Here is a 25,030-nt window from a genome sequence, read left to right on the forward strand (position 1 = left end):
CCTGATTTCATTTTCCTAAACCTTACATATGTTTCCTTCTGTTCAAAAGGGAACTGCAGATGCTGGAATATCGAAGGTACACAAAATTGCTGGGGAAACTCAGCGGGTGCAGCAGCATCTATGGAGCGAAGGAAATAGGCGACGTTTCGGGTCGAGACCCTTCTTCAGACTGAACTATGCTTCCTTCTTCTTGGCACCCTTATCACTCTTCCTTACTGGAACTCTGGGCAACTGGTTTATGAGCGACTGTAAACCCTAGTTTTTATGGACCTCTATAGATAACAGATTTCAGTTATAGGTGGACTGGCCTACCGACCATCGTTGCCAGGCCAGGCTGCTAACGCCACCCCCGCACCGCACCCCCAAGCTGGGCAGTCAACTACCCCCCCCCCCCTCCCCACCTCCCCACCCCACCAGCCCACACCACCTCCCTGGCTGCTTCTAAGCCGCACTTGTCGCCACTACCAATCCTTAAAGGGCTGTCCCACTTGGGCGACATAATCCGTGAGTTCTGGCGAGTTTGCCCTTGACTCGTACTCGCAGCATGGTCAACACGAGGTCCTAGGAGGTCTTTGTAACTCTCCTTCATGCTCGAGAGTAGTCTCCATGTACTCGAGGCCTCAGCTAGGTTGCTGCGTATTTTTCAACATGTTGTTAATATGCCCGAGAGTAAAAAAAGGTTGCCGTGGAAAAAATCAATACTTTTTTTACTTGTAGGTTTAGTCGAAGTAGGTCGTAGTAGGTCGGCATGTTAGTCGTAGGTAATCGAGGGTAGTCGAAGCTAATCAAAGGTAGTCGAAGGTAGTCATAGATAGCCTTCATCATAGTCGAAGGGAGGTCGAAGGAGATCGAAGGAGGTTGTCTTCACTCTCCACTATTCGGTGTCCAATTGTCCTGAAGTTAGTCGTAGCTAGTCAAAGCTAGTCTTCAACATAGTCGAAGGAGGTCTTCTACATAGCCAAAGGAGGTCTTCATCATGACATTTTTTCAAACTCTCCTTAACTCTTCTAAACTCGCCAATTAGGACACGCAAGTGGCACAACCCCTTCACTTGCACTCCGGCCACCTGCAGGGCATGACCAATGACTCAGCCGATCCTTGCCTCACTCCCGGCTGCCAGCAGGCCAGGGGTATAAACTCACCTGGATTCCAAGGCCAGTTCCAGACCGAGTCTGAAGAAGGGTTCTGACCCGAAACCTCACCTATCCATGTTCTCCAAAGATGATGAGTTACTCTAGAACTTTGTGTTTTACTCAAGGTTCCAGTATCTGCAGGTCCTTGTGTTTTCACATAAAAATTATATGATTGAATCACAGCCATTTGGGCCATTGATATCTCTCCTTATAATTAATCATGAGCAGTCACAAGTATCTGCCAAAGTTTCAGGATTTTTGTGACAATCTCTCAGTATTAATCTTCATCAATGGCTTCTTGAAAATGGCAGTTTGATGTTACAACAGCAATGACGACCTTCCACAGAGCATTGAATAATCCTTTGATGCTGAGTTTGGGAATTATTCTCATAATTACTTCCTTTCTCTAAATCCTGTTTTCTAACGGACTGTGTGCCAACACTTTAATTAAAAAAGAAACAAACTGCTGGAGAAACTCCATGAATTGGGCAACATCTGTGGATGGAAGCTGCCAGACAACATTTTGGGTTGGGATAGACACATAATGCTGGAGTAACTCAGCAGGACAGGCAGTATCTTTGGAGAGAAGGAATGGTGATGTTTCAGGTTGAGACCCTTCTTCAGACTCCTGGGTTAAAACATGCTCATAGAGCTGGAGAGCTGGAATCACAGAGATGGAGCATCAAGAGAAGTGTTGCAGAACTCTGCAAGAAGGGTCTCAACCTGAATCATTACCCATTCCTTCTCTCCAGAGATGCTGTCTGTCCTGTTGCATCAGAATGGTTACACTGAGACTAACGTTTAGCAATGGATGTTACTTGATGGTGCTGGATATAAAATATATCCACACTGCAGTGCTGCTGGCTTCATCCTTTCATTATTGCCCTGATACGTTTTAAAATTGCTGTGTTCTCTTTCACTGGGGAAAACTTGCAAAGTTTAATGCAGGTGTGCGGGGCGTGTTTTTCACACGGTGGGTGCCTGGAACACATGATAGAGGTGGTGGTGGAGGCAAATACAACAGTGGCATTTGTGAAACTTTTCGAGAGGCACATGGCTATGTAGGGAACGGAAGGATATGAATCAAGTGCAGGCAGAGAAGATTAGTTTAACGACATCATGTTCAGCATAGACATCATGGGCTGAAGGGCTTGTCCTGTGCTGTACTGTTCCAAGGTTTATATTTTTGCGTTGCGTGTCTTGTATAAAATCCAGCATGTGTATTCAAAACAAGCTTATACTTTTTAACCATACATTTTCAACGAATTAACCAATTCCATGCATTAAAATATTACTATGTACCTCACAAATATTGTTCATTTTTAATGTCCAATAAATGAAGTGACTTGCATCAAAATATCCTGCTTAATGCAGGCAATGCTCATAGGACTTGAAATGCAGGCGATTTTCCAAGCAGTGAGACAGCAGTGTTGAACCTTTGTTGTAATGCACTGTCGGATAGCTCGAAGTTCAGTGCAAATCTACCATGACAGTGTTCTGATGTTTCAGATAGTAGTACCTGCCATGGGCTTCTGCGGCTCACTGAGTTTCTATTACAGCACAGACTATAACCAATCACCACATGAAGATCAGGCTATAGCCTGCAATGAGACCTGTCTCCAGCTATGAAAGAAATATAACTCAAAGCTAAGTAGCTTGAATTTAAAATGTAAACTACTTCTCTTTGTTCAGAGACATTTCCCAGCTACTTACATTTTGTCCTTTGTGAATTTGCATTAAATTGCCAATAATGTGCTTCTAATGAGCAAATCAATGACGATTTGAGCAAATAAAAGGAAATGTTTTACTGCTGCAGCCGTTTGTGGGAGAAAAAAAAAGATTATTCTCTATCTGCTGCCTGATTAGGCAAGTGGAAAAATAAAACTCATTAAAAATGTTCATGTGCTCTATGTAAAATTGTTCAGATTGCAACAATTAGACCTGGAGTGGATTGAGTTTCCAAGAAAATGTTAAATAACAGATAAGTACATTGGAAAGCACAGGAAATAGATGTGGAAATTGTGAAGACCTGGCTTAGACTGAAAGGACTCGAGGGCCTGAGCTACAGGGAGAGGTTGAGCAGGCTATGACTTTATTCCTTGGAGTGCAGGAGGATAAGGGGTGATCTCATAGAGGTGTACAAGATCATGAGAGGAATAGATAGGGTAAATGCACAGAGTATTTTACCCAGAGTCGAGGAATCAAGAACCAGAGGACATAGGTGAGGGGAGGATGATTTAATAGGAACCTGAAGGGCAACTTTTTTACACAAAGGGTGGTGGGTATATTGAACGATCTGTCGGATGAAGTGGTTGAGGTAGGTACTACCACAATGTGTAAGAAACATTTAGACAGGAAAATGGATAGGACAGGTTTAGAGGGATATGGGCCAAATGCAGGCAGGTGGGACGAGTGTAGATGGGGCATGTTGGTCGGTGTGGGCAAATTGAGCCGAAGGGCCTGTTTCCTCGGTGTACGACTCTATGAAAGGTTCAGGTTCAGCGAGTGCTGCCTGTGGTGTAAACAAACTGCTGGAAGAACTCAATGGGTTGAGTAGCAAATGTGGAGGCAAAGTGATGGTGGACAGTTTGGGTTGAGGACACCACTGATTGGTGTTGATTCGTACCTCTTGGTTTTAGCAATGACCGGCACCAGTTGACGTTGATCACCTGTACCCATTAAAGAGGAGCTTCGTTGTGGCATCAAACCACCCCCAATCCCTAGTCAGCAGGCAACCTATCAGCGAATCTCCTTGCCTGACGTCATCTGTTGTCAGCCCTGCTTTCCCTTGGGCTTTTCTTGCTTAAAGGCCCCTACCCCACTATTAGTCTGAAGAAGGGTCCCGACCAAAACGTCACCTGTCTTTGTTCTCCAGAGATGTTACCCGACTCGCTGGATTTCTCCAGCATTTTGTGTCTATCTTTGAAATGTCCCAATGGTTGGGTAATGCATTGTTAAGATTATATTTGAGAATAAAATTTAAAAACTCAGAGAATCCATTAGTAGTTCATGGTTTGTAACCTCCTTTTGCACAAAGCCAGCTGCGCTGAGTTACAATGTGTTTGCTCTGACCAACTATCTTATCTTTGTCAGCATAGTCCTGAATTGAAGCATATTAAACGATGGACATTCATAAGTTCATAAGTGCTATGATCAGGAATAGGCCATTCAGCCCATCAAGTTTACTCCGCCGTTTAATCATGGCAAATCTATCGCTCCCTCCTAACCCAATTCTTCTGCTTTCTCCATATAACCCCCGACACCCGTACTAATCAAGAATCTAACCATCTCTGCCTTAAAAATGTCCATTGACTTGGCCTCCACAGCTTTCTGTGACAATGAATTCCACAGATTCACCACACTCTGACTAAATTAATTCTTCCTCATCTCCTACGTAAAGGAAGTCCTTTAATTTGAGGCTATGACCTCTGTTCCTCGACTCTCCCAAAAGTGGAAACATCCTCTCCACATCCACTCTATCCAGGCCTTTCACTATTTCGCAAGTTTCAATTAGGTCCCCCTCATCCTTCTAAACTACAGCAAGTAGAGGCCCAGTGCCGTCAAATTAATTATTGGTGCAGCAGGGACATAGAAGGCATGCCTTGGTAGAGGAGAGAAATGGCCACAGCAGATTCAAATTCATTGCCCATTCTAAATTACATACCCAGCCCTTCATTTTAATTGTATCTATTGAATAGTAAAACAGCAGACAATTTATAGCAGAGTGAAGTAGAACTGATTAGAACACCAATTTTCTGTCGTTAAAGTTGCATACAATTCTAGATGATGAAAATTAAAATGCCATATCACCCTTTTAGTGTGGTGCTTGTGTGGAATATGATATGAATATGACACATGTATGTAGAGAGATGCAGTATCTTTAATGATGAATGGAATGGTCATCTTCACACATGCGTTCGTGAACACTGTGCTCTAGGAATTCAGGACCAAAGCACATCTGTAAAATTCTGCTTGGGGTTTTTCAATATCAGACGGGAGGCCATAGACCAGTGGGTATAGTCAAGGAGACATAAGATACTGCAGATGCTGGAATCTTGACCAGAAAATAAAGCCCTGGAGGAATTCAGTGGGTCAGGCTATTTCAGTGCAGGAAGCAGCTTTCCGGTATTTCCGGTTAAGGCTCTTCTTCAGACTGATAGAATAGGGGTGGGGGGGGGGGGTGAGAAACTGGAAAAGAGAAGTGGGGAAGGCGAAGGCCTGGTAAGTGATAGGTGGATACAGTTGAGAGGAGTGTTGCCAGATAGGTGGAGATAGTGTTGAAGGCTAGAGGTGAAAAGGAGACAAAAAGGTGTCCAATAAGGAAGAGGGAGAGGAGAAATATTAAAAGGGATATAGGTGGAAGGAGCTGGTGGATGGGCAAAAGGGTGGATAATAGAGCATGGGAGATGAGCATATGGAGGAGGGGAGAAAGGAGCAGGGGAACTGGGTGGTAGGTGAAGTGTGTGTGCTGGAGGGGGAGGAGGATGGGTGGTGTTATTTCAAATTGGAGAATTCAATGTTCATACCAGGACACAAAGTGTTTGAGTAAATCAGGTCATGTAGCCTGACCTGCTGAGTTACTCCAGCACTTAGTGTCTCTTTTTGTAAACCACCATCTGCAGTTCCTTGTTTCTCAACATTCATACCGTTGGGTTGTAGGCTACTCAAGTAGAACATCAGGTGCTTCCATTTTTGGCAATGGAGGAGGCAGAGTACAGCCAGCATCACTCCGAGATGCCTGTGATAAAACCGAAACCATATGCTCTTCTAATAAAAGTATCCCTCTGTATGTAGTGCGGTCTCTCCTCCTGCTCCTCCAACACCCTGGCCACTGCATCATCATTTGTTTGCTTACTTGAAAGAGACTGACACAATTGCAACTTCACTGAGCAGTGAATGGGTGAACGTTTTCACACATCCTGCGGTCAGCTGAGAATGAAGTCACTTTGGGTATTCTTGAAAACTACCTTAGTTGCTTTCAAAAATACCCCAAATAGCTGTTGAGATGGCTATTAGCTTGAAGAATTCTGGCAGGAATTGCCTCCAAGGCAGAAAAAGAGATTGAATGTTAATAGTATTGTGTATTATTACTATTAACATTTTCAACAATATATTTAAAATGATATCACCAAACAAGCAGCGGTTATGAAAAATGAATGAGATTATATTGTGTTATAGAGGATTTTCAAATAGTGTGACAGGAAAAGTGACACCTGGAAATACATGCAAGGGTTTACACGGATTCTTTTCTATATACATTGCTTAATGTACATTCATGTGCTCAAACAAAACGGTATAGTGTCCATTCTATAAAGCAAATTCCCAAGGTTCACAAATAATGTGTTAAGAGAACCAAATGACTAATTGAGAATGAGCTTTAATGTTCTATAAGATATGTCTTTATTTCCATAATATTTATTATCTCATTTAGAATCAAATATTTTTGCTTGACATTTAATTCCCTTTCCTACTCTTGTAGATAAGTAAGCTGGAATAGAGATTTACCATTGATGCCCAAAGTTTCTAACGTAAAACATTATTGTCCTTAATGATTTAATCTAAATTGTATTATTCGTTATCCATGCTCAAACCACACACAAATGAAATGTATTAAAGTAATTGTACTCGTCGAGTATCCAAAATGATTGCAGTTAAAATCCAAAATGATTAAAGTTAAATAACATTTTTAAAAAGGCAAAAACAAACTGTTGGAGGAATTTAGTGGGTCAAGTGGCATCTGTGGAGGGTAACGAACAGCGCACGTTTTCGAATTGAGACTCCTCTTCAGACTGATGGAGCAGGGAGGAGAAAGTTGTTAGAATAAGGGATGGGACAAAAGCTGGCAGGTGACGGATAGATCCAGCTAAAGAGGAGTTCACGGTTTTTGCTCAAGGTACCAGTATCTGCAGTCTCGCATGTCTCCGTTTTAGAAAGCTAATATTGTTAGAAAATATGAGCATGGACAGATATCAGTATCTGTTTTAACATTAGAATATATTGCTGACGGCATCCCTTACTCTCAATTTCTTCCTTCAACTACAATCAATCTGAAGGGTCCCGACCTGAAACAACACCTATCCATGTTCTCCAGATATGCTGCCTGACTCGGCAAGTTACCCCTATCCATGTTCTCCAGATATGCTGCCTGACTCGGCAAGTTACCCCAAACTTTGTATCTTTATTGTCAAACAGAACCTGCAGTTCCTTGTCTTCAGCTAATATCAATGTCTAAACATAACACGATAGTGTGAAAGGTTAAATGTACACTTATTAAATGCAATATGAGCATTCAGTATTTTCCTTCGACACAAAAAGCTGGAGTAACTCAGCGGGACAGGCAGCATCTCTGGAGAGAAGGAATGGGTGACGTTTCGGGTCCAGACCTCCTACATTGAAATAAGAATGTAAAATATACATCATCTACACAACCATTTCCTTTCATTGGGTTGACTGTTTTGACTGATATCTCTCCAACCACACAGAAGTGTCTGAGATATATCTTCTTCATTATCCTCTTAGTGCCTGTCTTTTTGTAAATTATCTTGCACATATTTTATCTCTCGTTATAAATAGTCCTTACTCTTTAATTAATCAATCACTCTCTGCTCTTTTGCAGAGCTTGGTAATAGAGCCCATATCTATATTGTACAAGTCTATGGCCCACCACGTCCACGTCAATGTTTTTACACATCTACACGATTTGCCAGCATTAGGACTGTGTCTTTCTATGCCATGCTTATTTATGTGCCAGTCTAAATGTCTCCTGAGCACACTAATTGTATCAGATTCCACCACCTTCTTGGGCAGCTCATTACATATATCAACTATTCCATGTATGCCCTCAAGCCCCCTTCTCTCATCTTAGACTCATGCCCTCTTTTAAAAAAATATTATTTTGGTGGGACAGATTCTATCCACCCCATCTATTCCTTTGAATGTTATACTTATGACAGCTTATTCAGCCTTCCCCACTCTAGCGAAAACAAGCCCAGTTTATTCAATCTCTCTCCCGGAAGCATCCTGGTGAATCACTTCTGCATTATCACATCCTTTCAACTGGCAGAAAGCCAGCAGCCAGTACTGCACATAATAGCCCACTTGTAAAGTTGCAACATAGTGCCCCAACTCATATAATTCTATACCCTGACTTATGAACACAAGCATGCCAAATGCTATCTTCATCATCCCATCAACAATTGTTGCCACTTTCAGAGAAATGGGCTCTTGGAAAATTCAAAAGTTCAGATTTTGGAGGAGTGATCTATTCATATCCAGAAGCCCAACAAATCCCTGATTTTTAATGCAAAATCAAGATATTTGCCATAGGGATTTTTATAAAATGTTATTCAATTAAATGGTGGAGAGCAGAAATTGACTAGATGTTAATTAGGCAGCACGGTGCTGCACTTATTTCCTAGTTGTATATGCCCATCTTGTTTTCAGAATATTGACCCGAAAATGACGAATAAGGACTTTTTCCTCTTTTTATTATTCTGTTGTTGGTACATCTTGATAAGTTTCAATTGCTTATTTCTTAACGGATTGATCAGACCTAGAATCTTTATCCACTGACCGAGTGAATCCTGGCAGCATTGCTACTCATAGATATTTTATGTGTTTTCCAAAATACTATACAATTAGTCTTATTTTATTAACTGTCTCAGTACATTTTAGAAATAAACACAATGGCATTTTAAACACCTTTATTTGTACAAATGAATACCAGCAAACATTTTTGGGAATTAATAATCATCCATTTTCACAGCTACCAAAATAATAACATCTTTATCCACAACTCCCCAGTTCATTAAGCCAAATAACAGCTCAAAATGTTAGGATATCAGTGATTTAATTACTTGCCAACAACATTTGTAGTAATGGGAAAAGCAGGAATGTTGAAAATTAATTTTAAAAATGCAGAAAAAGTGGGAACTACCATTTGGGACCAGCATTTGGAAAAGGGTAAAACGAATAGTATCTTGGGTAAAGTGTCTCCGAGGCTTCTCCTCTCGTATGCTGACAGGTCTGTGTTTAGTTTTTATTTCTAATCCAATGACAAGCAAGCTATAAAGAAAACAGTCAAACCTGGAGTTTTGAATGTACACGCACAAAATGTCTTACTGGGTGAACAAATAAAAATGGAATAATTTCAATACATTAATACAAAACAATCTTTATATTTCAGCATCAATGTGTACCATTAAAATGCAAGATGGAATTGCAACTTTCCGAGTTTATATGTATTAAGGGTGAAAAGTATAACAAGTACATTTACATCAGAACAAAAATATTTAAAAATGCAATGCAAACCAGCTATGTTTTCAATGAGTACACCGGGAATTTGTTTGTAATAAAATGCCAATTGCTTTCTATAAATTCCATGTCTACCCGTTTGACAATACTGGAAGAAAATGAATATGGTTTTGATAAAGATAAATTATTGAAACAGATCATTGGTTGCACTTTCGAAAAAAGCTGAGTGTAATTTAATTGAAATGATCTCCAGAGTGGTGATCTTTAGTCAATGGAATAACATACTGCCCCATCAGCATCAATCTTGTTGGGAAAGAGGCACATTTTGCAAGTTTGTTAAAAATCAATACCACTGCCAATATTCAAAGTATAGTGAAGATTCCAGTGTGCCCGCTGGAGTACTTCAGCGTGACGGCTTGCTACGCATTTCTTGAAACATCTCTAGCAGTTGCAGGTCTGAATGACACTGTCATCTTAGAAATTTTCAAGAAGTGCCAGGATTCTTTTCTGTTCACTCTCTTTAAACTCGTCATTCTTCCCGTCACCAATGTTTTCTGCGTATTCTGTAAAACAAATTTCGAAAGAATGAATGAATTTATTTAAAATCTCCATAGATTTTGTCTTAAAATGGGGGATAGGGAGTTCTATCTTCGAAAATCTTTTGTGACCATTCAGTTTGATATGCAAAATCAAATCTTCAAATCAGATAACAATGTGAATGTTTCTAAGGTGACTAGAAAGTAATCATGTACAATATTTTAGTTGACTGGATAGCACACCACAAAAAGCGTTTCACTTGTAATCATGTATCGATTGTAATCATGTACAGGTGCACAACCTTTTATCCGAAATTCCAAATAACGAAAAGCTCCGAATAGAGGACATTTTTTCGGTCCTTGAAGAAAGGTCCTTGAAGACGTTCACCGAGGGCGGCCCGCAGAGGTGACAGCGGAACCTCCGGTCGGTCCTCGAAGAAAGGGGAACTAAATCCCCATTCATAAAAGAGAAGGTGAGGGTATATTGCGTGGGAGGGTTAATAATTGACAATCTGCTGCTGCCTGCCCGCTGAGTTAAAAAGTTCCCACGGTAGACTCACGATACACAGTGTATCGTGAGTCTTGCGTGGGAACTTTTTAACTCAGCGGGCAGGCAGCAGCAGATTGTCGCTCCCTTCAGTTTCACCCCACCTACACCCCTCTGCTTCCCGGCCATGTGTGTGACCCCTTCCCTCCCCTCCCCCCTCCAGCTCCCCGCCCATTGCACCGGCGCGGGGGCTTTGCTCTGTCTTCACGTCGGCGATGCCAGCAGGTCAGTGCCAGTCACCGGAGACGTCAGGACCAACGGGACACCGACCCCCAGGCCCACTGCAAGCACGGAGATCCCAGAGACCCACAGCCAGCAGCAGCCCAGCCCCGTTCCAACTCCAGAGGAACACGCTCCCCGTAGGGACAGAAGCTGACGGTGTGCAAGGTACGTCTTGTTCTTGGGGTTGCGGATGAGGGGGCGCAGCTCGGGCTGTGACGTCTCCGGCCACCCCCCTGTACAGGAGCTGAGACTACACTGTACAGCCCTTGCAGGTGAGCAGGAGAGTGGGGTTGTTTGCAGTTGCAGAGGGAGGGGGCAAGGGCGGTACAGTTCCCAGTCTCAGCTCCTGTCCAGGGGGGTGGCCGGAGACGTCAGGACCAACGGGACATCGACTGCAAGCACGGAGATCCCAGAGACTCTAGCCCAGCCCCGTTCCAACTCCAGAGGAACCCGGGTTGCGGATGAGGGGGCGCAGCTCGGGCTGTGGGCGAACTGCCACTTGTCGCTGTAGCGGCCCATCGGGGAGCGGGTTCCTGTTGGTCCTGACGTCTCCGGCCACCCCCCTGTACAGGAGCTGAGACTGGGAACTGTACTGCCCTTGCCCCCTCCCTCTGCAACTGCAAACAACCCCACTCTCCTGCTCACCTGCAAGGGCGGTACAGTGTAGTCTCAGCTCCTGTACAGGGGGGTGGCCGGAGACGTCAGGACCACCAGAAGCCGCTCCCCGATGGGCCGCTACGGCGACAAGTGGCAGTTCGCCCACAGCCCGAGCTGCGCCCCCTCATCGGGACACCGACCCCCAGGCCCACTGCAAGCACGGAGATCCCAGATCAGCAACTCCAGCCCAGCCTCGCTCCAACTCCAGAGGAACACGCTCCCCGTAGGGGCAGAAGCTGATGGTGTGCAAGGTACGTCTTGTTCTTGGGGTGGCACAGCTCGGGCTGTGGGCGAACTGCCACTTGTCGCCGTAGCGGCCCATCGGGTAGCGGATTCCTCTGGAGTTGGAGGGGGAGGGGGGTATTGTGCTGTTTGATCGCCCCCTGCTATCCCAGGGACAGGGAGACACAGCGGCTTTTGAGAATGGTGGGCAATCACTTCCAAAGTTCTGCCCACACAGTCAGTACACCTCTCCTACACTTGTCTCCCGCACTAAGATCATCTCACAGAGAATGATCCCAGCCTAACCCTCCCTATTCTGCAAGAAAAAACTACATTGAAGACTCAAACTCGTGATCGAGTAACTGCCGGGATCGAGGCGCAAACTCGCGGATATGAGCCGAGCACTCTACCACTGAGCCAGCCGTTAAAATCTACGCTAAAAATCTTCCATTCCAAAAGCCGAAAAATTCAGAATTACGAAAAGTGTCTGGTCCCAAGGCTTTCGGATAAAAGGTTGTGCACCTGTATCGTCTTTCCACTGACTGGTTAACATGCAACAAAACCTTTTCACTGTACCTCGGTACACTTGACAATAAACTAATGACTAAAGTCATTCATACTGAGAGGTTTTCACATTCTCCCAATGACAAGTGATATTTCACCTTTTATTGTGACAAACTGCATGTTATGAAATGAAATGCTTTGCTCAACTATTAATTTATGGCTTATAGATAACAATTAGTTGTAAAGAGGCAAGAATAATATTGAGTTATGGCGACATGTTGGAATTCTAGCTTAATTGTAAAGAAAAGCTGTTCACTCCATGTTGTTAACAATTAAGTTGGATGGGGCAGAAGCACAATTTGTGTGCAGACTGAGTAGAGTTTTGATCTGTTAGCACTTGGCTTTGCATCACGTAAAGAGAAAGAATATGATCGTGCAACTGACAGAGACAAAAGCGTGAAGAGTGCAGCTACTGTTGGCCAGGATTCCTCAAAATAGTTCCGTATCTTAACAGTAGTTCTGTTCGTCAACACAGAAGCATCGCTGCAACAAACAACTATTATTACTAAATAGCAAGAGATCTGGGTTCCTCTTCAAATAAAACAAATTCTTATTGTTACAACACCTATAAATTATTTAATTTGACAAAGGACCTAACAGAAAAGCTTAAAGGTAGACAAAAATGCTGGAGAAACTCAGCAAATGATGCAGCATCTATGGAGCGAAGGAATAAGTGAGGTTTCGGGTCGAAACCCATCTTCAGACGAATGTGGGGGTGGGGGGGGGGGAAGAAGAAAGGAAGAGGCAGAGACAGTGGGCTGAGGGAGAGCTGGGAAAGGGAGGGGAAGGAGGGAGAAAGCAAGGACTAACTGAAATTGGAGAAGTCAATGTTCATACCGCTGGGATGTAAACTACCCAAGCGAAATATGAGGTGCTGCTCCTCCAATTTACGGTAGGACTCACTCTGGCCATGGAGGAGGCCCAGGACAGAAAGGTTGGATTCAGAATGGGAGGTGGAATTGAAGTGCTGAGCCATCGGGAGATCAGGTTGGTTATTGCGAACTGAGCAGAGGTGTTGGGCGAAGCGATCGCCAAGCTTACGCTTGGTCTCACCGATGTAGAGCAGCTGACACCTAGAGCAGCGGATGCAATAGATGAGGTTGGAGGAGGTGCAGGTAAACCTCTGCCGCACCTGGAAAGACTACTTAGGTCGTTGGATGGAGTCAAGGGGGGGGGGGGGGGGGGAGGTAAAATTAAAGATGATCCTGGGGGAACTAGTAGACATTGAAACAATACTTTCACATGATGCAATAAGTCTGGATTTATACCACCATGGAAATAATCAATAAAACATTAGGAGAATTTACTACGATACCAGAATAGTTAAAATATTAAAATAGAAACATTTAAGAGAAAGCTAGATAAATGTGAGCGAGAGAGGAACTGAAGGACACACTAACGTGGTTTGATGAAATAGAGTTTAGTGCGCATTTGTGGGTGAGGGTGAACATGAAGTGTAAAGTTATGGATCTGGTTGGATGAACAGCCTGTTTATATGTTTATTAACAACATGTTAATAAATTTATGCTTAAACTGAAAATAAGGAGAAACTCCATGATGGATTTACCAGTATAGAGAAAAACGATGAAATAAATCATTGTTATAAACCAATTATTTTATTCAGAGGTATTTAAAAATACTTAATACAGGGGTTAGCAATTGGAAACCATATGTTGTGTAAAGGGGTAGGATTATGGGCCTTGAGCAAATAGCCATAATCCTCCCATTGTCACAGACAGTACACCAAACACCTTTGCATCATGGATTTGGCTCTTCTTATTAATCCATCAGGTTTCCTTTATCCTGGGAAACTTGACCTCCATTGTTTAAAAATAAAATTGCACAGGCACTTTAAATTTCAACCGCACCGAACAGATTGGTTATTTCCCTTTAATTTTCCTCAATTGGATCAGACACACGTGTCCAATTTGGTAGAGAAAAAAGTAAACATTTATACAGCATCTTTCACAATGTTCCAAGAAGTGCTATACAGCCCTTGATGTGTTGTCACTGATTTAATTTAGAAAACACTGATCCAAATTATACACTCAAACCACATTGTGAACGCGATCTGTGAATGAAATACTGACTGAGGGGCAAGTACAGGTACATGCCCGCCTCTCCCAAAATAGTGATGTCCTGCAGTGATTTAGATACTCTGGACCAAAATCAGTCTCCAGTCACTCTCCCTATTCTATATAGCTGTTCTCCACATCTGAAATTGGGAATTAAATTTCAGAAATGGAGACACTGTATGTTAGCATATTTACATTTAATGCATGGAACTATAAATTTCCAAAGCTTTCTGTCACACCATAATGATTCTCTCTACATTAGACTACGTTAATGATGTAGATAATTAAACTATAAATTCCATAATGCATTTTTAATGCAAATCAGCTATTTATTATATACTGTGACAGGATTTAATTGTCACAGAAAAAGGACAACATTCACAAACTCAAGCCCTAGGCCTTACTACATCAAAAAAAGAGTGATACTAAATTTACTGAGCCAGAGCATAGATTTAAAATAGAGGTGGGCACAAAGTTATAGTGCTATATGAATATTACAGTTTGCAGGAATGAAGTAGGTTTAACATACTGAGAGTTACTACTATAAAACCATTATTTCTACAATGCTACACAAATCTGAAACCTTGCCATCTGCGGCAATTTTAAAATACATATTTGTAATGGTTGTGGATAGAGCCCCGTCGCTCACGCGCGCATCAAGTTAATATTTTACAACCACTGTGCCGTCGCTCGTGAGAACCCGAGTTCCACTCCAACCGCCAATCCTTCGAGTTCCAACTGCCGAACGGCCCGCTCCCGACCGCGTGATTGGTCGGCCCGGATCACGCGGAGTTCGAGCCTGACCGTTCAACAACGGTTCAATACCAAAATGGCTCAGGACGCCACATGGTGTTAATTTATAACATTATAACATTTCCTGTAATAAAATTTCAATGGTGCAACTAACATTCGTGGAAGAGTGTGGCCTCAAATCAAGTCATGTGATTCAATGACTGAAACTGGCCAATGGCCCTGCAAAGGCAAGAAAAGTGTTCCCCCAAAAAAGAATACAACAAAAACAAAAGTCAGCTCCCATATGGACAAACAGTTACACACATCACCATCTGGAATGACTTAGAAGACATTTTGAACCAACCTTAGTTCCTGATTTATGATTGCATGAGACCAGTTTACATAAAAGTTTGTCTGATTTTTAAAGTATGAGATGCTATTTTAGAAGGAAGAACCATAACCTAACAATATTTGATTTGGAGGATAAGTTAAAACAACCCATGGGAACATGTAGTCATAATTTGTGGTCAGCAGCAGTAATAGTTGCCAGTGACATTGAAAGTGACTCCATAAAGATCAAGGGAGTTCTGTAATTTGGCTACAGTTTACTATCACTTGCTGCATCAGAACCAGTTCAACATGATCCTTGGGACCAACAGTTGCAGTTGAGATGTTAGAGCTGCCTGAACAGCTATTCTCAGCAAACAACACTCATCAATAACATAATCAGGAAGCAGCACAATGACTGACTTTTTAAACAACACTGAGCCTTAAATTTAAAAAAGTGAATATATCCCTATGATTACTAAAAACAAAAACTCAAAAACAAAGTTACATTAAAATTCGTCATTTGGAGCCGAGGGGAAATTAAAAGCAAATACACTTATGTAGTTGGTTTGTTAAGCACTAATTATAGGTTAGGAAATTAGAACACCACTTAGAACATGCAACAAAGTGCAAGATTTAGAGGATGCTTTACAGTAGAGTTAGCTCACAGATAGCTGAAGTTCACAGAAATACAAGTGAATTGCCTTGGTTGGCATGCATATGCCTGCAAGCAGTGTAACACCTGGAAGAGCAATAATATACCTACGTGGGACGTCGTGTCTAACAAATCTGATTTATTTTTTTGAAGACGTGACCAAAAAAGGTCGATGAGGGCAGAGATGTAGATGTTGTGTACATGGATTTCAATAAGGCATTCAACAAGATTCCGCATGGTAGGCTGCTCTGGAACGTTAGATTGCACGGGATCCAAGGAGAGATAGCCGAATGCATAGCAAATTGGGTGATGGTGGAAGGTTGATTCTCGGACTGGAGGCCTGTGACTAGTGGTGTGCCTCAAGGTTCGGTGCTGGGCCCGTTATTGTTTGTCATCTACATCAATGATTTGGATGAGAACATACAGGGCAAGATTAGTAAGTTTGTTGATGATACAAAAAGTGAGTGGTTTTGCAGATAGTGAAGGTTGTGAAAGATTGCAGCAGGACCTGGATCGATTGTCCAAGTGGGCGGAGGAATGGTTGATGGAATTTAATACAGAGAAGTGTGAGGTGTTGCATTTTGGGATGTCGAACAAGGGCAGGACCTACACAGTAAATGGTAGGCCTCTGGGTAGTTGTAGAGCAGAGGGATCTAGGAGTACAGGTGCATGATTCCTTGAAGGTCGAGTCGCAGGTGGATAGGTGGTCAAAAAGGCTTTTGGCACTTTGGCCTTCATCAGTCAGAGTATTGAGTATAGAAGTTGGGACGTTATGTTACAGTTGTATAAGACATTGGTGAGACCGTATTTAGAATATTGTGTTCAGTTCTGGGTACCATGTTATAGGAAATATATTGACAAACTTGAAAGGGTTCAGAAAAGATTTACGAGGATGTTGCCAGGACTAGAGGGTGTGTGCTATAGGGAGAGGCTGAGTTGGCTGAGGCTCTATTCCATGGAGGATGAGGGGTGATTTTGCAGAGGTGTACAAAATCATGAGAGGAATGGATCGGGTAAGTGCACAGAGTCTCTTGCCCAGAGTAGGGGAATCGAGGACCAGAGGACATAGGTTCAAGACTATCCCATTGTTTAAGAAACAGTTAGACAGGTACATGGATAGGACAGGTTTGGAGGGACATGGATATGGACCAAGCGCAGGCAAGTTGGACTAGTGTAGCTGGGACATTGTTGGCCAGTGTGGGCAAATTAGGGCGAAAGGCCTGTTTCCACACTGCATTACTCTTTGACGATTGCAAATTCCAGATTTCCAGTTAAAACTACAATTCACCATTTTAAAATCCAGGTCAATTCAACAGGTTTTCTATCAGACAAGAGAATTAAGTACCTCAAACTAAAATTAGTTCACGCCATATTCTGTCGGTTAGTGCTTTCAGTTATTTTACGTCCATAAAAGTAATGATGTAAAAGGTATGCAATGCATTGAACAATGTTATTTGAATCGGTCAGTTTAAGCTTGATTCAGCATGTACTCCTTGGAGCATTGTTTGTAGAATTGCAGGAAGTCTGGCTGCATGGCTATCTAATTTGCTAGAGAAGCCCACAAGTGGCAACCAGACCTTAAGTGGCAGTTCCCTTGGCCCCATTGCCAGACTGTTTTGGTCTCCATTACACAGCCGATGGCCTTTGAAATGTTATTGAATATCAACAGTTCAAATAGGTTGAAATAATTACAGAAATTTAAGAAGTATTAGAAATTAAAAACAAGGATAAAGAAAAGTAAATAAATCAATTGTTTTTTTAATCAAGGTTTGTGATCCCATTCAAACAAATGTTTGGCAGTTAGAAAAGTGGAATATATTGGACCGCACAGCATAACAAAACAGAAATGTTAAGGAGCAGATATTGCAAAGTGACTTTGTGCTGCGAGAGAAAAATTAGCAGTGTAAATTTAATTAAACAATTCCTTACCATGGGTTCAAAGGGGCCAAAAGAAACTACAACAGAGACCCATATTGTAATTACTGCCTGATTTAATATCCAAATTCCTTGCAACTTAATGGTAAAATAAAATTCATGGAATCTATCATAATCCATTAGCATGATTCATACATTAAAAAGGTATTAAAAAAACATTAATTGGATAAAGCCGCATATTATTTTGGATTTTTAATCAACAATTGCTTGATGTCAATTCCCTTCTTGCCCCATCGACTCTCCATCCCAAACATGAAGACCCATATGTATGGATAGGTTCCTTCTCTCCAGAGATGCTGCCTCAATCGCTGAGTTACTCCAGCATTTTGTGTCCACCTTGGATAGGTTCAATGTTCAGAGAAGTTTGGTGATTCTTCACAACTAAATTATTTAAGTATTGCTTTGAGTGAATCATGTGAACTAGAATTTTGCCCAAGGCTGTCAATTGCACCCACTGAAAGTTTGGAAACAAATAGGACCTATTCTTATTATTGTCATTATTGTGCATATTTAACCTACTTCCAGCTGAGGTGAGTCAAATGTCATGGCTGATCCACATGGGCTCCAGTCATATAAATATATATGCTTCATGATATGATTAAGTGAAAATGTGTACAATCACACACACACACACACACACACACACACACACAGAGAATCAGTAGTCTTCTTTTGCGTTATATTTAACAAACTGAATCAAGGCTCAAGCAGACTGGAGGGGAAATCAAATATTTTCAAAACAGAGCAGATGGTATCTGGAATTCTGTTTGTGTGTCTACTCACTTGAAAATCTATGCCCTTTGAAACATCTCATTTCTTTTTTCCTTCATGAAAATCTTTTCTTCTGAAGTTGCAATACATGGCAAGAATTTACATTGATTTAACCCCCGGTTAATTCCATAGATATCTGCACACTTAACTACAAATTATTTTCAAGGCTGTGTTTAAATGATGCCATACATGCAGTTCATACAGTGGTTCCATTATGAACAATGGGTCAAGGCTGACAAAATTATGCAGGAACACATTACATGTAAGCAAATAAAAAAACATTGTTCAGCCAAATGAACAACTGATAGAAAAGAAGTGGACATGTTATTAACAATTCAGTTCAGTTACCTATCAATGTAATATATTCATAAAGAAATAAATTTAAGCAGGGAAGATACATTTCATTTTGCTGTAAACCCCCAGCTTGAACATTTGAATGAATATAATGAGGGACAGCTTTAAATAAGACATTCATCAGAACATATGTTTTTTTTTAAATCACTGCTGAGGTGTAAATGAGGTTATTGAAAATTCTATCCATCTACTATATTCTCATCAAAACTTCGACAAAAATATCGACAAAGAATACTTCAGATCTTTCCGCTGAAAGGTTAATAAACCATTGGTAGCTTTAGTTAAGGGAAATCTTTGAGAAGTGTAAAAGATCTGTAATTCAGTGTTATACTGTAATAAAAGTGCTAGATGTATATGAGATGGTATTTAACACAAGGAGGGATGCCAAAAGATTCAGAAATTACAATAGGGAAAAAAGGTGCAAATTGTTTCATGAGAAAATTGAATATTTAGTGATTTTTGCATCCTTAGAAGTATTTATACCATATGACAAGAATTTACATTGATTTAACCCCCCGGTTAATTCCCTAGATATCTGCACGTTTTTAACTACAAATTATTTTCAGGGCTGTGTTTTAATGATGCCATACATGCAGTCCATGCAGTGGCTCCATTATGAATAATGGGTCAAGGCTCACAAAATTATGCAAACATTACATATAACGCAATTCAAAAAGATACAATTATTTAGATTTCAAATGTGTGTTTTTTGGTGTTTTACTGAACAATTAGTGCAGAAGTTGGCCAAAATGCATCAATTTAACAGAATGTGAGCAATTAATTCCAGATTATTAAAAAAGCTATTCTCAGTTATGGTGGCGATGGTCAGTTGAATGACTAATGTGAAATTGATGCTTTACAAGCATCCCTATCCTCAGTGATGAGGTTCAGAGTACTTGATCATTTTGGTTTTCACCCATGTTCCCTGCCATTCTCAAAGCACAACATAACTGTGAAAACGACGATCTGCAGGAGGAACTCGGCATATTGAGCATCATCTGTCAATGTTTCAGGTAAAAACCCTGCATCAGGACTGACAGTGGAGGGGGAAGATAAGTACAAAGAAGAAAGAGGGCGCAGTGAGACAGAAGCAATGAGATTGGTGGACTGAGGGGTGAAAAAATGCGGGGCAGGTGGAGCCAGGTCAGGGAAGGGAGGGGATTGACTTGGAGGCAGAGGCAGGTATTTGATGCTTGGAGGCAGACAGAAGAGGGAAAACCAAAATGCAAATGGAGCCAGGTGGGAGTTGGGGAGGGTGAAGGTGGAGGCAGCTGCCGGAACTCAACTGTGGCAGAGGATAATGAAGAAATTACAGCATCTGTAAACTAAATTTGTTTATTTTTCTCCACCATGAGACCAGAAATGGGTGGGTTATGGGTGAATATGAATGCTTGACAGATTTCAGACGTTTAACATACTATTAGCAAATCCATAGAGATATAATACCCTGGCCTTCTTACTCGCACTCTTCCAACTTCTTGCTATTTGCACCCTACAACCCAATCCCAAGCACTCTCAGAGGTGGAGCAAGTCCCCAATACTACCAAACAACAACTGCTAAAGATACTTGGAAACACTATTACACAGGAAGACATATGGTTCATCAGGTTCATGGCGGATTATCTTTTACTTAGTTTTATTTGAAACCTGAATATCTTTCCAAATTCAATGCGTTTAAAAAGGAAATATAAAATGAAATACACTGCAGAACCCATTACAAGAAATATCACGATTCAAACATAAAAAACTGCTAAAACCACTGTACAAGTGACCAATAAAAATGTCATTTGATTGATTCAAGAAGCAGGATACAATATCTGTGAATTATATTGCGCAAAACCAGAGCTAATCGACTTGCATTTATAAATTATATTCCAAAGTACCAACTTTTTAATTCAAAATCATTTTTTAAAATTCATAACCCTCAATGAAATAACTTCATAATAAACATTATAATTCTAAATGCCTAAATCACTATTTATTTCACCTATCACAGTAGATTTAATCCAAATTTCTGATAATCAAATCAGTCAGGCATTTACAGAACCTTATAATGTCCAGAATATGATGTTCAGCTTTCATTATCAGTGCAGCTATAGTGCTCTCCATAATGTTTGGGACAAAGACACATCATTTATTTATTTGCCTCTGTATTCCACAATTTGAGATTTGTAATAGAAAAAAATCACATGTGGTTCACATGTGCACGTTGTCAGAATTTAATAAAGACCATTTTTATAGTTTGGTTTCACCATTTAGACATTACAGCAGTGTTTATACATAGCACCCCCATTTCAGGGCACCATAATGTTTGGGACACAGCAATGTCATGTAAATGAAAGTAGTCATGTTTAGTAGATTGTTGTGTATCCTTTGCATGCAATGACTGCTTGAAGTCTGCGATTCATGCACATCACCAGTTGCTGGGTGTCTTCTCTGGTGATGCTCTGCCAGGCCTGTATTGCAGCCATCTTTAGCCTATGCTTGTTTTGGGGGCTAGTCCCCTTCAGTTTTCTCTTCAGTATCTAAAAGGCATGCTCAATTGGGTTCAGATCGGGTGATTGACTTGGCCACTCAAGAATTATTCATCTTTTAGCTTTGAAAAACTCCTTTGTTGCTTTAGCAATATGTTTGGGATTATTGTCTTGCTGTAGAATGAACCGCCGGCCAATGAGTTTTGAGGCATTTGTTTGAACTTGAGCAGATAGGATGTGTCTATACACATCAGAAATCATTATGCTACTACAATCAGCAGTTGTATCATCAATGAAGATAAGTGAGCCAGTACGTACAGCAGCCATACATGCCCAGGCCATAACACCCCCACCACCGTGTTTCATAGTATGCTTTGGATCTTGGGCAGTTCCTTCTCTCCTCCATACTTTGCTCTTGCCATCACTTTGATAAGTTAATCTTCGTCTCATCTGTCCACAGACCTTTTTCCAGAACTGTGGTTGCTCTTTTAAGTACTTCTTGGCAAACTGTAACATGGCATCCTATTTTTTCCAGCTAACCAGTGTTTTGCATCTTGCAGTGTAGCCTCTGTATTTCTGTTCATGAAGTCTTCTGCGGACAGTGACCGTTGACAAATCCACACCTGAAGAGTGTTTCTGATCTGCCGGCCAGGTGTTTGGGGATTTTTCTTTATTGTAGAGAGAATTCTCTGTCATCAGCTGTGGAGGTCTTCCTTGGCCTGCCAGCCCCTTTGCGCTTAGTAAGCCCGTGCCGCAGCAACCGAAATGGACCCTCATGTGGGCGCCGCAAGGGAGACCTGTGGGCATTGCGCCGCAGAATGACGCAAGAACTGTCTGCGAGCGCAGGTGGCACATGGAATGGAGCCACCCCATAACGAGACATCGGGACGGGAGACAGGACGCCGACCCTCTCCCGCAAGCGCACTAACACAGATGACGGCGACTCCCGGGACCCTATAGCAGCCGGGATAAATTCCCCGGGAAAGGCGAGCGGAGTGCCATAAACCAACTCCGCCGAGGATGATGACAAATCCTCCTTCGGGGCGGTACGAATCCTTAGCAGGACCCACGGCAACTCGTCCATCCAGTCCGGACCCGTAGGGCAAGCCTTCAAGGCGCCCTTGAGATGGCGGTGGGACCGCTCCACCAATCCATTCGACTGGGGATGGTATGCTGTCGAATGGTGGAGCTGAGCCACCAGCAGGCGGGCCATTGCGGACCACAGTTCGTATGTGAACTGGGCACTTTGGTCGGAAGTGATGTCCAGCGGCACCCCAAAGCGGGCAATCCAATTGGCCACAAGGGCACGAGCGCACGACTGGGCAGACGTGTCCATGAGCGGTATGGCCTCTGGCCACCGTGTAAAATGGTCCACCACCGTCAGCAGGTGCGAAACACCCCGGGACGGAGGCAGCGGCCCCATGATGTCCACGTGCATGTAGGCGAAGCGCCGGCGAGGCACTGCGAACACCTGAACGGGCGCCTGGACGTGCTGATGCACCTTTGAAGTTTGGCACGGAATGTATGCCCGGGCCCAGTGACAGACTTGCTACAGCAGCCCGTGCCACATGAATCTCGCGGCCACCATCGCCACCGTGGCCCGAATAGACAGGTGAGGCAACCCATTGGTGACGCCAAAAATGCGACTGCGCCAGGCCTCCGGAACAATAGGACACGACGCACAGCAAGATACCGCCCGACGGACCCAACGGCATGTCCCCGAGCACCAAACCCAAGATCGGGTTACGATATGCCGGCATCTCCTCGTTCACCAGCTGCGCCACAGCCAAGGCAGAGTAGTTTACTCCGGAGGGCCACATCGTGAACAGCAGCGATGGCCGGGCAGGACAATGCGTCTGCAACCAGGTTACATTTACCGGAGATGTGTCGGATGTCGGTGGTGAACTCCGAAATAAACGTGAGCTGGTGCTACTGGTGGGCAGGCCACAGATCCGATTCCCTGGCAAATGCAAAGGTGAGGGGCCCAGGAATTTGAAGCTCTTGACCCTTTCAACCATCGACCCGTTGATATAAACGGGACTGTGGGTCCCCATCCTACTCCTTCCAAAGTCCACAATCAGTTCCTTGGTTTTGCTGGTGTTGAGAGACAGGTTATTGTGCTGGCACCATTTGGACAGTCGCTCGATCTCTCTCCTATACTCTGACTCATTCCCATCAGTGATACGTCCCACAACAGTGAACTTGATGATGGAGTTCGCACTATGACCAGCTGGACAATGGAGCCCACTACTACAGTGTTTAATTGTTAACAGTATGAGTACATACATGGAACCAGTGCATCTTGCAAAATTGCACCAAAATACATTGTCAAAAATTACTTTACGTTTGAGATTTATAAAATTACTTTAAACTTTGGAGATTTAGTACCTTTTATAGTTATGTATGTGAACGTTTTTTACATGAACTGGTTGTATCTGGCAGTATCGAAAATGTAGAGGATAATTATATTCCTCCCCTCTGAAAAGTTTGTCTGTTCCATTCAGTGACTTGCTTCTTTGTTGGAAACACAATCTTTCTCCCTTATTATAGTGCTGGCAGGCACTAATGTGACAATGTGCAATAACAAGTAGAAATCCAACTTAATTAAGCTTATATTTAAAAGTTTTTGATATGTGAGAGGGAGACTTATTATCTTGAAATTGCAAAATTCCATAATCAGGAAAATAAAATTCAATCAAGAAAACGATGTGATGTTGCTATTACCCACGTCTGAGAGCATCAATTTCTCAGGTGACTTTGTGCTAATAGTTTACAAAACAAAACATTCTGGTATCTGTTATGTTCTTTTGTTATCAAGAACATGCACAAAAATATTTTCACATTAGTATAATTCTGCATTAAAAGTACCCAAGTTAGAAACAAGCAGTTTAGAAAGAGTTTATATTGTTGTGTTACGAGTTTAATGATGGGTTATGATAATTGGAAGATAGGAGGCAAGTGTTTAGCATTTGTTAGAGTGAATTAATCATCTGTAGTTTCCTTTATTTAGTAAATACTGGTTGCATGTGGTAAGAGCAGGTATTGAGGGGGGTTATTCTGGGACACCAGAACTAACTGTTGAGCCTTCCTGAGGTGTCGTGGGCCTAACATAACGAACCACCAGTGAAGGGAGGTGCCCACTTGATAACCCCTTGCAACTACACAACCATTTTTTTTAATGTGCTTGTTAACATGTAATTAGCTATTTTTTTGCATTTGAAGTTAGTTATTGTCCTTAGCATAAGTATCAGTTTCGATAGTGCTTTGGCTTTAGGCTTGGTTCTCTTGGTTGAGCTCTTATCCTGGTGTTATAGCACAAGTACTTTGTGTTTTAATTCTAATGTATTACCTTCTCTTGTTTCGCATCTTCACAAGGGATAGATAGCCACTATCAGTCATCACATTTTCTATATTTTCACTTTACAATTGTATTTTTTTCTCCTCACCTCTTTCCATAGAAGCTTGAACGGAAAGGTCATCTATCAAGGTTTAAAGAGACCTTTGAGGCGAAGAGCAATACTATTCATGTGAGACCAAAGAGTGTTGTAGTCATAGAGAGATACAGCATAGAAA

General features: G+C 42.1%; 1 protein-coding gene across 1 annotated transcript in view; it reads right to left on the bottom strand.

Moving 5' to 3' along the window:
* Positions 1 to 8,819: 8,819 nt before the first annotated feature.
* The window catches only part of ctnnbl1 (catenin beta like 1), a 98,593-nt gene continuing 82,382 nt past the window's right edge, over positions 8,820 to 25,030 (bottom strand). The window contains exon 16 of the mRNA XM_033041615.1: positions 8,820 to 9,949. Within this exon, the coding sequence (XP_032897506.1) occupies positions 9,861 to 9,949 (89 nt within the window). The 3' untranslated portion in view covers positions 8,820 to 9,860. The remainder of the gene's footprint in view (positions 9,950 to 25,030) is intronic.

The sequence above is a fragment of the Amblyraja radiata genome, chromosome 23, assembly GCF_010909765.2.
Source record: "Amblyraja radiata isolate CabotCenter1 chromosome 23, sAmbRad1.1.pri, whole genome shotgun sequence".
Classification (NCBI taxonomy): Eukaryota; Metazoa; Chordata; class Chondrichthyes; order Rajiformes; family Rajidae; genus Amblyraja; species Amblyraja radiata.